Below are 12320 nucleotides of genomic sequence, written 5' to 3' on the forward strand. Positions count from 1 at the left end.
TATTTTGGACTTTTTGGGCCCTTAGTATGAAAAAAGTCAAATGAATAGTAAAGTAAATCACCTATAGCTCTCTGAAATTCAGTCCAACATTATAATAAAAGCAAATAACATTAGATTCAAGCTAAATACCAAGGAGGGAGATAAAATAACTATTATCTTGTTTCATCTCATTTTAATGTTGGTGTACATTGGTATTAGACTCACATGTCAGAATGTACCACGTGATTTTTTCTTAAGAGATAAAGTTGTGGTAAGGCTGCACAGGCATACTTTGAGTATAAGAGGAAAAGGAAGCAGAGACAGTTCCGGAGGACACAGCATGTTGTGAGATGACTTTGCTGTGCTAGATTTGAGGAGGAGAAAATTTTGCGAACTTCCAACAGTCCCTCTGGCGCTGCACAGAAGAGTTGTTTTTACATGGTCATAAATGAGAGGCTGAGTCAGGAGATCAGGTATAAATTATAATACACAATATACACACAAATATATTCAGCCCTGAGACAATCTGTACTCATTTTCTATTCTTCTTTTCCCCCTTTTTTTTGTTGAGTAGATGCCCGAAAGTACATTTGTCTTCCATTCATGTTTCGGCTCAGCAGAAAGATTAACTTGAAATGTAAAGTAATGACCAATATTTAGTTGTGTTACTCTGTGTTTTGTTGACTGTGCTAAATGCGTTTATAGTTCCTATGTCATTACGCCTAATTAAAGCACAATTGCTCCTCATAATAAGAGTTTGGCCACTGAAAATTGGTCACAACAAGCAAGAGTGTTCATTGTGTTTACAGTTGAGCCACTTTTCTTTTTCTACTTTCTCATTTTTACTTGTGTTGTCTGACTCTTTGGTCACTGATTAAAGAAGCAAAATCACATTACATGTTACATTCAGAAAGACACACCTTGATGAGAGGCTGAGCTGGACAACATTGTCTTTATATAATGTTCCAATCTTCTTTTTAAAGCCCTTCATTTTTATTTGACATGCTTTTTAAATTTTATATACAATGCTATATTTACAAAGATTACTTTATATTGCAAATGTGTATGTATATTAGTAGACAAATACTTTTCAAAATAAAATTACATTTGGTTAGGCAAACGCATGTATTAGGGATGGGCATAATACATGTATCTTTAATTTCTTCAAGAAATAGGTTAGAATTAAAAATGGGATTTGGGGATTTTGAGTCTATTCCCCAAATTTGTGCTAATTAATAGCCTTCTCATTCCATTTTTGAAAAAGCATTTAAAAATATGCAGGTGAACACTTTAAAATGTATGTGATGCAGAGGTAGTTTGAATAGTAGTTTGAATGTTTTACCTGTCAGTGCGGAGATCATATGAACTCAGGCTGGTTCGGGGGCGTGACACATGGCGAGTTAGCTTTAATAAGAAATATGAAATGCCAGGATGATATATCTATATACTTGACAGTCTGGGTGCAAATGTGTTAAGGGAATATAAAATATGCTTTTATAACTGACAAGAAGATACATTGTTTGTGGTAAGAGAAACACTTTCTTTGAACTACTGATAACTAGAAATTGTAAAAAACTAAATCTTTACATGCATGACGACTTAATGTGAAGCAGTTATATAATTTGTCAGGCTGAAACATGTCAAGTGTAACAGAAGCGCAGGCAGCATATTACAGGGTGTCAAGGAACAACATTCTTGATTAGGCCCTTTAAAGTTTGTGCACATTTAAAATCAGTGACTATTACTGTCTTGAGTTTCTGTTTTTTTTTTATCGTTGCAAAAAACAAAAATGAATAGTTGGACATTTGTCTTCCAAATTGCTCCCTGACAGCAGTGATAGCTAGACTAATAATATAATTTCCCTTATTATTTTAAAGCAGAGTTGTTAACTAAGACACACAGAAGCTCATTCATGTGTGTTGTAGAAAGTATTTTAAATGTTTAATGACTTGGTTCCATCTTTTAATCATTTTTGTTTTGTGAAAATATAAAAAAAATGCCCATCCTTAGTATGTTTATTATATGTGTACTTTTTTTTTTCTTCTTCTTTGAGACAATTTTACCCAGCCAATTACAGATTTTTGACAATAAAGATGAGGCCCAGCACCAATTTGGTTTAAGTGGGATTTTTTGTACTGTAAATCTTACTAAATTTACATTAAATATTGAAAAGCAGCTGTTGCTTTGATGCAATGAGCCTAGTGTTTAGCTAGAGGGAGCTGTTGTCTTATTTGTCTACTCAGGTCGAGTGAGGGGGAAGGCTGTCAAATTTGAAGTACTATCTTTATTAGTGTTTTTCTTAAACGGTTGCCAATTATATATGACCATAGTGATATTTTCCATAGTTAAATATTCCATCACATAAATACAAAAGTGTTTTTGCCAAGGGAAAGAATTTGTGTTTGTGTCTTGATTTCAAGCTTGTTTTGTTGAGGCAACTGAAACGCTGTACTACTGACATTCATTTCTTATAGCTCAATTGATACACAGAAATATGCACAGTACAAAGTCCAAATCTTTCCTCAGCTGAAGTTGTTATTGTTGGCATGCCACATCAGTCTTGTAGCTAAATGGTTTGTGAATGTGTGTTTAAACATCTCAGGAAGATGAGAAGTTTGACATCTTTTGTCTTTTCTGTCCACTGTTGTTTATCAAAAGCAAAAATTTAATTTTAAACTAATGATCTTGCCCATCTGACATATACTGTGATCAATCTGTGTTCTCAGGAATGTGAGTAAGTTTCTGTATAAACAAGTTTGTTCTTTTCAATGAAAAATGAACAATAAAAACATGTCTTTTTATAGTTGTGGGTCTTTTGTCTCGTCTTTACTTCAACAACACAGGAGAGGTTATTTGATGATTATAGCTATAGGTGATAGCACACTTAAATACAATTGTAAGCAAATGTTTTTTTTTAACAATTACTACTGCTATGAAGATTGTTTTACCTGTATTGTCATTTATTGTCTGTACAGCCTTATGGGGGAGTTGTTGACAAATTAACACTTAAATCTGCTGAAAACTACATTTGAGGCCAACAATGTTGACAGCAAACTACCCGTTTTATGCCATATTTAATAACTCCAGATCAATCGTGTAGAGACTTACTTTTTTGGTTTAGAAGTAGGAAGGAACGTTTCAACAAAGTCTTCCCTGCGAAGCCTTTTAGAAGTTTCTTTATCCATCCGGGAATTACAGTGTCTTTGTACAAGAATTCTGTAATGATGAATCCATTAATCAAGTTAAATAATGCTCACAATGTCTGCATCGCTTCAAGCTGTTTAGCGTGAAGGCCAACACATGGGCCTTTTCAAAGAGGCCTCCCGAGTCATCCTAGGTGTTCAGAAGCTTTGTAATCCGGCCTGGATCTAAAGTGTCAGCACAATAATTCCTGAAAAAAAGATGTTTAAAACTTGCATTGCAGGGTTGATATTATACAAGCATTATTACACGAGGAAACCAGGCGATGACTATATGGGGTGGGCAGGGGTTAAAGGGTCAGCGGTACATTTCCTTTCTATCCTTTGTAATTCACGCCTTTATAGTGATGTATTAAAAGATCCAGAGATGAATACAAAGCACACATCAATTTTATCTAGCTTTATTGAATGAAATATAGACAAGTTTCTCTATATCCTTACTATTGACAGCTTGGAAAATATAAAAGACCATTAAGGCCATGCTACATGAATATGCTAAATGGCTGCGGGTTATTAGTTAGTATTACAACAATATGATTTTAAGTACATACATTAGGTATACAATCTGTACAAATGTTAACAGGTTCACAGTAAGTGTGTTACAAAAAGCAGAAAGGACTGAAGTGGGCGGGTGCCCCAACTAAATGCTTTACAATAGGCAACAATAGCCAAAGTCTTCAGCTCACCCTGTCTTTTTTTTATCATTCATTTTTACATAAAGCAAGTATAGATGTGACACACCCTCTTGAATCAAAGTAAAGGGAAGTGGTGACCTAAAAGTCTGTACTTCCTGATCTTTCTCTCGTTTGGTCATAAAGCTGAGTGAAATATGAGCCTCTAAAGCTGCTTGAGTCAAATTAAAATCAATGGATTATAGAAGCACTCACAGTTCATTCTCAAGATGTCTGAATAATTGACAGTACAACTTTGCCAAATTTGGTAGGACATGAACAAATACCAGTGTAACCCACGTTTTCCTTTGGTGCTAAAGTTGGACCCCAGGAATGTTGCAGATATTCCTCCACCATAAAACATCTACTTTGCCAACAAACTTGCAAAATAAGCCTTGACCTTGTGATTTAGGTTTGATGCTTAACTCAAAGCAGCTGAGTAGATGCTTTTGTAATTTAATTGGATACAACGGATGTCTTATCTTGTGAGCAATGGAAAGGCCGTGACTAATCCAAACTCCGAGATTGATCCAAACTCGATTTGGTTTCTAAATTAAGAGTGAAATGAGATTTAAGGTAATTCTGATACAATGTCAGAGTTTGTGCCTTTCACCTAAATAGTCAACCAGTTTAATGAATTTTAGCCATCATGGTGAGTGAAGAACAAAGGGTAAATGTGCACTACTTTTGTAAGCCACAGAGGGCGTCAACATAGGCATTACATACTATTTCTTTTCCTCAAGCAATATAAATATATTGTAGTAAGGAAGGTGTTCAATTTAAAATTGCAACACAAATAATACTAAAAATATGTCACATAATAACTCAGAATCATTGCTATTGTACACTGTGACACATTATGATTTGTAGTGTGTCTACCCACTCCAACTCTTCCAGTGCCAAAAGTTTGCTTACACACTTTGCACGTCACCGTTACCAAAATACCTCTACCACATGGTGTTACAATAGTACTTTATTTTATTTAGTTTTTTTTTTTTTTTTACATGAAACAATGTGTAACAATGACTTTTTCACAGTAAATCAGGCAATTGTTTGTCTTATCTACATGGAGCTTATTAAGTATTTTTGTTGGGGTGCAGTGAGAACACATTGTGACAAGAGAATGTGTCAAAAGCATTTTTGATAGATATTATCATCCTCTCTCTGCGGTCTTACTGTTTTTCTTCAGTCAGTGTTATCACTTACTGTCAGTGGATTCACACTTGTACCATGGTGTAGTTATACTTGCTACAGAGTCTTGAAATAATCATTGAATAGGACTATTAAATGCTGTGATAAGCAGTAACAGTCTGACATTTGTTTTGGTAGATTTTACTAGAAACTTTTTACATGTTTATCTGAATCAACCGTTTAATTTACCGTCACAATGTTGCTCAAAAGAATACCTGATGTGTCACAGCTTAATGGTATTTTAAAAAAAACAAGGCAAAACTGTCCAAATAAAGAATGAAAAAATAAAGACTTAGGGGGGGGGGAATAAAAAGATTACTCAAGATATAAATACAATATACAAGATAATAATCCTCCATCTCTTCACCTTCTGACATCATCTTACTCTCCCTACTGTAAACATACAAACACACACGCACACACATATGAACCGATACAAAATCAACCAGGTTGCAGACTCTTATCACACTGATTATAAGCCAGATGGGATGCTTCTGAGGCACAGGACATGCTTTTGTGTGTGTGTGTGTGTGTGTGTGTGTGTGTGTGTGTGTGTGTGTGTGTGTATGAGAGCGAGTGAACGGGTGAGGATATGGCGGTGGGACGTCACATTGGGGTGACAGGGCTGCAGGATGGGGTTAGAGTACAGGTGGAAGGGAAGGTGGAGGTCATTCAGTCTCTCTGGGCGGGATGGGCCCAGTCTTAGTGTGTTACCACAGAGCAGCCTCTATATCTCTCTCCCTCATCACTTCCTGGTCCAACCAGTGCGTCTCCCACGCATCAGTCTCGTATCTTGAGCTGTGATGGAAAAGAACACAAACAAGATATAAGGAAAAAGAAAAGACTGCATCTTTTCTTCTCTGGAAAACGAAACCATCTTGGATTGACATTACACAAAACCACTGTCTCTTGGAGTGTTAGGTTGTCAAAAAACAAAAAAACAGAATTAAATTAATTATTTTTTAAGAATATTGAGCTCCTCTCTGGTGCACCACGCAATTGGTTTGTACTGTACTGTGTATTGGGATATGTCAATCTCAATAAATCCTTAGTCATAATATATAACATGAAAAGCTGTTTATATACTGTAAATGTAAATTATGACTCCTTAATCATTTCCCCCTACAATATTCCTTAGTTTTCCTTCCAACTTTTAGTTTTTTGTTTTCTCTTTTACTGTTTTAAGGTTAGTTTATATGACTCAGCACACACTTTGTGTGAGTGCTGCTATAACTTGTCAAGCTCTTTCCTGCTGTTCTCTCCCATTTCTATCCCTCTCCAGACTTTCCTCTGCTGCAGAGATGCACGACTGCGTAATAAATATTAAAAGGGAACTACGCCCAGTTTCTCCCTCCTCCACATATAACATCAGACATCAGATAACATCAGTATGTCACTGAAACATTGCACATTAAAATTGCACTATCCTTTACATATTAAATATATTTTTCAGTCAAAAAAAGCCTCTTTGAGGCTTTGTAATTAAATCTAACATATGAATACTCCGACATGGTTTCTTGACTCCATACTGAGCCTGTGATAGAAGTAAAACAGAAGGAGGGAGCGAAGGACTCATAATCAGTCTTTCAGCACAAGTTCATCTGCCCCTCACACCGCTTCCCTTTAAGACCCCGGCCTACAAAGAAGGGGTCAACGGCGGCATTCCTGCTTTGATATCAAAGGTCCCCTGGTTACTCATACCCCGAACAAAAGCTTTTTCATTTGGTCAGTGGGCAAATCCCCTCCCCTGCTCCCTAATCAAAAGTAGGGCCCATTGAGGTTTTAAAAAAACACGATGAGAAGATTGTTTGATAGACAAACAAAAGGAATTTTGAAAATAACTCTCTTTCTGTACTGTTCCATCACTAATTTTACAATACTGAATTACTAAAAAGCATTTAATTTACTTACACTTCTGATAACCGGTACCTGCATTTTGATTTGTTACCATATGAAACAGTTGTCATAAACATTCAATATTAATGTTGTAAGATCAGTCTTACCTGCTCATGATGCCGCTGTGATCTCTGTAGACACAGGCTCAATCTCCTTCACAGCCTCCTCGATCACTTCGATCACCTGCGCCATCACTTCTGCGCACTTTCCCGACGGTGTCTCTGCCACAGTGACTTGGCTGGGAGAGGAAACCTCTGCTGAAGCCATCTCTCGGTGTTCTTCTGACGGCGTTGAGAGTTTGTGTTCAGATGCAGCAATCTCAGCTTTTAACTCGGTGCCTTCTGCCACAAGGCCGCTGCTGTCAAACTCTTCCACGGCCTCTTCTTCCACTGACGGTTCCTCAAATACCTGCGCCGTCTGCAGGACTATTTGGACCGGCATGTGGATATCAAGCACTTTGTCTTTCTTCTCTTCTGAAGGGGTCTCTGCCTTTGCTTCCTCCGATTGTGGTTCCACTTCCTCGGCTGCTTCTTTTACATCTGGTTTCTGAACCTCTGCGTCGTCTTTGCTCTGTTCCTCCTTGACCTGTTCAAGCTCCTCACCTATCGGACTCTCTGTCTTTATCTCGACCACTTCTTCCACTACGACAGTTTCTTCACTTACATTTACCTCCACAGCTTTCTTCAACTTTTCGTCTGGTTTCTGCTCCTCTACAGTGACATCAATGCTCTCTGTGACCTCAACTGGGATTGTGTCAATGACCTCCATGGCAACACAGAGAAGCTGAGGTGACTTTGGTGCGCCTTTTTCACAGACAGCAACAGGGGTTTCAGTGATAACGGGGCCCTCTGTTGTGATTTCAATCTCTTTCTCGGTTGTTGCCACAGCCTGGACTGGTGTCGGGGTGGTGGACTTTTTGGATTCAGGGGTGTCTTCTGAAACTTTATCCATGGCATCCTGAATGACAGCCTGGGCAATGACTATGCTCTGAGCCTCAATTTCACTGGACTGTTGGATATCCTCATTGATTTCCTCCATTTTCTCGTTGGACTGCTCATTGCCTGAGCTGATCTCTGACTTTGCTGTTTGAAGGGTCTCCACTCTCTCCTCAACTGTCGTCTCCTCCTCCTCCTCCTCGGTTTCCTGCACCTGGATTGGTTTATTGCCAACTGACTCTGACAGTGCTGCATTTTCCATGGTCGCCATGGGTGATGTTGCCGCACTGACTGGGGCCACAAGGACAACTGTCTGAGTGATAACAGAAACCTCCTCACTTGGTACAACAAGGATGGCTGGCCCAGCATCCTCTGTGTTGGTGGTCTTTGTGGTTTCACATATGGTGGAGGCTACCTCTTCGGTCACATACTGAGCTACCTCTTTTACAGTATTTTTTTCAGTGGCAGCAAGCTGCTCCACATTCATTTGCACTTCCTTGGTTTCTATTGTTGGCTCAGTGACTTCTACACTCTGGGTGCAAACATCTGGTTCAGATGTTGGTGTAATGGGATCGACTATAACAGCATTAATACAGTTCTGGCTCATGGTGGTAGGCTGGATGATTTCTGCCTCCTCCTGAACAGTTTTGACAATTCCAGCCTTCACAATCTCAGGTTCGTGGTTCTCCTCGGCAGCTTGGATGTCCAATCCACCCTGTGAACTTTCAACAGACTCAACCTTGGTGGTTTCTACTTGGTACACTTGGGCATTGAGCATGGCATCTTCTTTAGCATTGGCCTTTGTACTTGCTGTATTCTCTTCCACTGATACCTCTGTGCTTACAGCATCATGGATCACAGCCACACATGCTACAACGGGCATTACAGGTTTCTCCAGAGCTACTTCGGCAATCTCCTTGGTGTCTAGGCCAGTGCAGATAGCCATGGCCTCGTCACGAGCATGTGGCTTCAAGATAGTTATTGTCTTTGAGTCTGCCTCCTCAGTTGGTGGTTCACACTCAATTTTCTCAGAAACTACCTCAACTGGTACATCTTCAACAGTTACATTGGTCTGGGGTGGAATTTCACTAATCTGGGCCTCTACGCCCTCAATAACCTCATCTGCGCTCTCTGGCTTGGTTCCCTGGACTAGAGTGGTATTTGCAGATGGAGCTGGAGCGACAGGCTTCACCTCAGCCGTAGACAGTCTACGCCCTGTACTTTTGGTACCTTTAGGGGACATATTCTCCTTGTCTTCCGTTTCATCCTCTGCGTTGTCAGTGTCAACAGACTTTGGCGTGGCAGCATTCTCAGCCTCTTCTGGAATGTCACTCAGCTGATCGTGTTGATCATCACCGTCTTCGACAGTGGCTGGGATCCAGGAAGGGGATCTATCTTCAGCGGATTCTTTTGTTTGGACTTCAGCCGGTTCTGCTGGTGCATCCTGTTCAACTGTAACTTGGTCATCATACTCTGAGAGAGGAACCACAGCTGGCGTGTCAGAGTCCTCTTCACCTGAGCCTTGTTCAGTGGAGGCTTGTTTTTCAGTCTTCTTCTTTCTGCGTCCAGGGAAGAGCTTCCTCAAAGAGAATGATGACTCATCTTTTGGTGCTTCACTGTCTGACTGGCATTGTTCTGGAGTCTCCTCTGGCTTTTCCTCATTTTTGGCTTTATTCTTTGGCATAACCATGCGTTTCAGTGTGTCCCAGGTGGACTCTTTATCCGGGGGGGTGCCTAAAGGTTCAGTGGAGGAAACAAATTCTCCATCACTCTCTGTTTGGGAGGTGACAATGGCAGCCTCAGTTTTGCCCTCCTGCTCCCCCTCTACTGCTGCTGTTGACTCCTCTTCAACCTTGGTTTCCTCATCGTCAGAATCAGAGGTCCTCCTAGTCCTCTTTTTGGGTCCACCCATACACATGAGAGCCTCCCAGGAGACAGAGGTGTCCATTTTCTTTTTGGGCTCCTCAGTGCTGCTGACCAGTTTCTCAGTGTTTTCAGTCTTTGGCTCTTCCTCAGTTGGTTTATCCTCCTTATCCTCCTCCTCCTCAACACTCTTATCTGCTAAAGGGGCACTCTCAGAAGAGGACAGGGTGGCAGACTTTGCTGGTTTCTCACCTGTGGCTTCATCTTCGCTTTCGGAAGACCTTTTTACACGCTTCTTGGGTGTTACTAGTTTCTTGAAGGAGGACCAGGCAATGATACCCTCTTTTTTCTTCTCTCCATCAGAGGCAACTTCACCATCAGTCTCTTGGCTAGACTCATTCTGGGTTACCTCCACAGCAATAACATGCTCTCCTGACTCCTCGGGAGATGAGGGCCCACTGTCAGTTTTTGGAGCCTCTGCTGACTCCGTGGAGGATTGTAGCTGCTCAGACACCTGCTCCCCAGACTCAGTAAGTTTTGTCTCAGTCTCTTTCTTGGTCTTTTGTTTCTTTGTTGAGAGCTTCTTCAAGCCAGCTCCAGCGAAAAGCTTCTTCAGGGGGCTACCCTGGGGCTTAGCCTTCTCCTGTGATGACTGTAGCTCAGCCTCAGAAGTCACCTCTGCTGGAGCCTTCTCTTCTGCACTAGGTTCAGCCTTTTCCCCTTCTTGTTTAGTCTCTTCAGTAGTTCCTGCGGCAGGGGTTTCAACAGTGACCTCTGGCTCTGGGGTAGTCTCTGGCTTCACTTCCTCTGGAGTTGCTGGTGCCTCCTCCTTAGATTCTTGCTCCACCTCATCCTTCTCCACCTTTCCTTCCACAACAGCAGCAGTTTCCTCTGTCTTAGCTGTCTCCTTCTCAACAGCGGCCTCCTTGTCTTCCTCCTCTTTAGTCTTTTTGATGCTGGCTTTCTTTCTCAGGTTAGAGAAGAGCCCTCCACTAAAGAGCTTCCTGAAGGGGGACAGGGTGGTCTCTTCTTCCTTCTCCGTTCCTTCCTCCTTGACTGCTTCATCAATAGCTTCAGCAGCAGGGACTTCAGCTGGGGCATCAGTGGTTTCAGCTTTGTCTTTGTCTTGACATACTTCTATCTCAGCAGTAGATTCCACTGTATCAGCCTCCTTTTCTTCAGTTGTGCTTTTCTCCTCAACAGTGGCAGCCTCTTCCTCCTTCATAGGTTCATCAGTCCTAGTAACCTCATCCTCCTCTCCTTTATCTTTGATTGTCAAGAGCTTCACAGGATCTTTCTCCTCACTTTTGTCCTTCTTCAGTGTGAACTTAAAGCCCACAAAGCGGAAGATCTTCTTGAAGCCCACCTCACTGGCTTCCTCCGGTTTCTCCTCCGCTGCTTTCTCCTCAATAGCAGAGATGTCATTGGCATCAGGAGACTCTTTCTCCCCTTTCTCGCTGTTCACTTGAGGAGCCACGTCACCCTGGATGGTGTCCACAGTGTCAGAAGCCTCCTCCTTCTGAGCCACAGCATCTGGCTGGCCAACTGAAATGACAAGAAACGAAAGAACTTTGATGATAATTCTTTTCCTTCCTCTCCCAGCTCCTACCACGCCAAAGAAACATCCCTAACAATATTCACATAATGAACAGAGCTATGATTTGTAACTTGCAATTACACATATTTGGGTAGTGGTAAGGAGATTAATCTGTGTTCAATAAAAATCTCTATGCCATTTCTCTGAAGAGAACCGCCATTAAAAACAGAGGATGTCTCATTGCCATCTGCATTAAACAGATGTTGAGATCATAACCCCACTGCAGATTTGATCTAACATATGACTACTTAATTCTAATGAGATTACAAAGTAGCCCAGCTAATCCTGTGCTATGTAAACATTAAAAAAAGGCATTGAAACAAATAAAACCGTAATCTCTAAAGTGAGTTTTATAGAAAACGTTGCACACTTGTTGCTGACACTTGTTGCCGACACTGCCCGTTTGAAGTGCATCCTGATTGAAGCCTGTATAAACCAGGGCTTAATTACACTATAGAATATAGTTTATTAAAATAAAAATAAAAAATGCCTTAACAGTATGCAACACAAACACACAATGTTTGCCCGCCATGTCTGTGTTTTGACAGAGGAAGGCGTAGGGGGATGACCTGCCAGTGTTTGAAACTTGTCTTCTTCTTTTTCTCTGTTTTTCTTCTAAGACCTCACTACAGTCTGGGAAACCTCACATCTGATACCCATGGACTTTAAAAACAAATTCCCAAGACTTTTAACGCCTATCAGCTTACCCGATTACACACACTGGGAAATACAAAGACGCACATGGACTCCCTAAAATCATGCACACTGTGGGAATAACCGGCTTCACAAAAAATGAGCACACTGTAAAAAACAAGGTATTTGATCCCAACTGCAATTTTCATTTTTTGTATTTGCTATGATAATTGGCTTCAGTTTTGAAAGAAATCTGTAAAAAATGACTGTGTTCTTGTCTTACACAACAATGTAAAATTATGCATCCACATATGTCCACATCCTTTCCCTAAATTATAGGCTTCACTCAGCATTG

The 12320-nt window shown here is 40.6% G+C and overlaps 2 protein-coding genes across 3 annotated transcripts in view; one reads left to right on the forward strand and one right to left on the reverse strand.

The window, feature by feature from the left end:
* Nucleotides 1-2780, forward strand: part of zbtb2b (zinc finger and BTB domain containing 2b) — an 8794-nt gene extending 6014 nt beyond the window's left edge. The window contains exon 3 of the mRNA XM_034900253.1: nt 1-2780. This exon is cut by the window's left edge and continues 1573 nt beyond it. The gene's annotated coding sequence lies outside the window, so the exon portion shown is untranslated.
* A 782-nt stretch (nt 2781-3562) lies between these two features.
* The window catches only part of akap12b (A kinase (PRKA) anchor protein 12b), a 39162-nt gene continuing 30404 nt past the window's right edge, over nt 3563-12320 (reverse strand). For both annotated transcript variants that reach the window (XM_034899751.1, XM_034899752.1), the window contains 2 exons: nt 7045-11280; nt 3563-5839 (listed from right to left, as the gene is read on the reverse strand). In XM_034899751.1, coding sequence (XP_034755642.1) covers nt 7049-11280 — 4232 coding nt within the window. In that variant the 3' untranslated portion in view covers nt 3563-5839; nt 7045-7048. The remainder of the gene's footprint in view (nt 5840-7044; nt 11281-12320) is intronic.

Source organism: Etheostoma cragini, chromosome 18 (assembly GCF_013103735.1).
Source record: "Etheostoma cragini isolate CJK2018 chromosome 18, CSU_Ecrag_1.0, whole genome shotgun sequence".
In the NCBI taxonomy this organism is placed as follows: Eukaryota; Metazoa; Chordata; class Actinopteri; order Perciformes; family Percidae; genus Etheostoma; species Etheostoma cragini.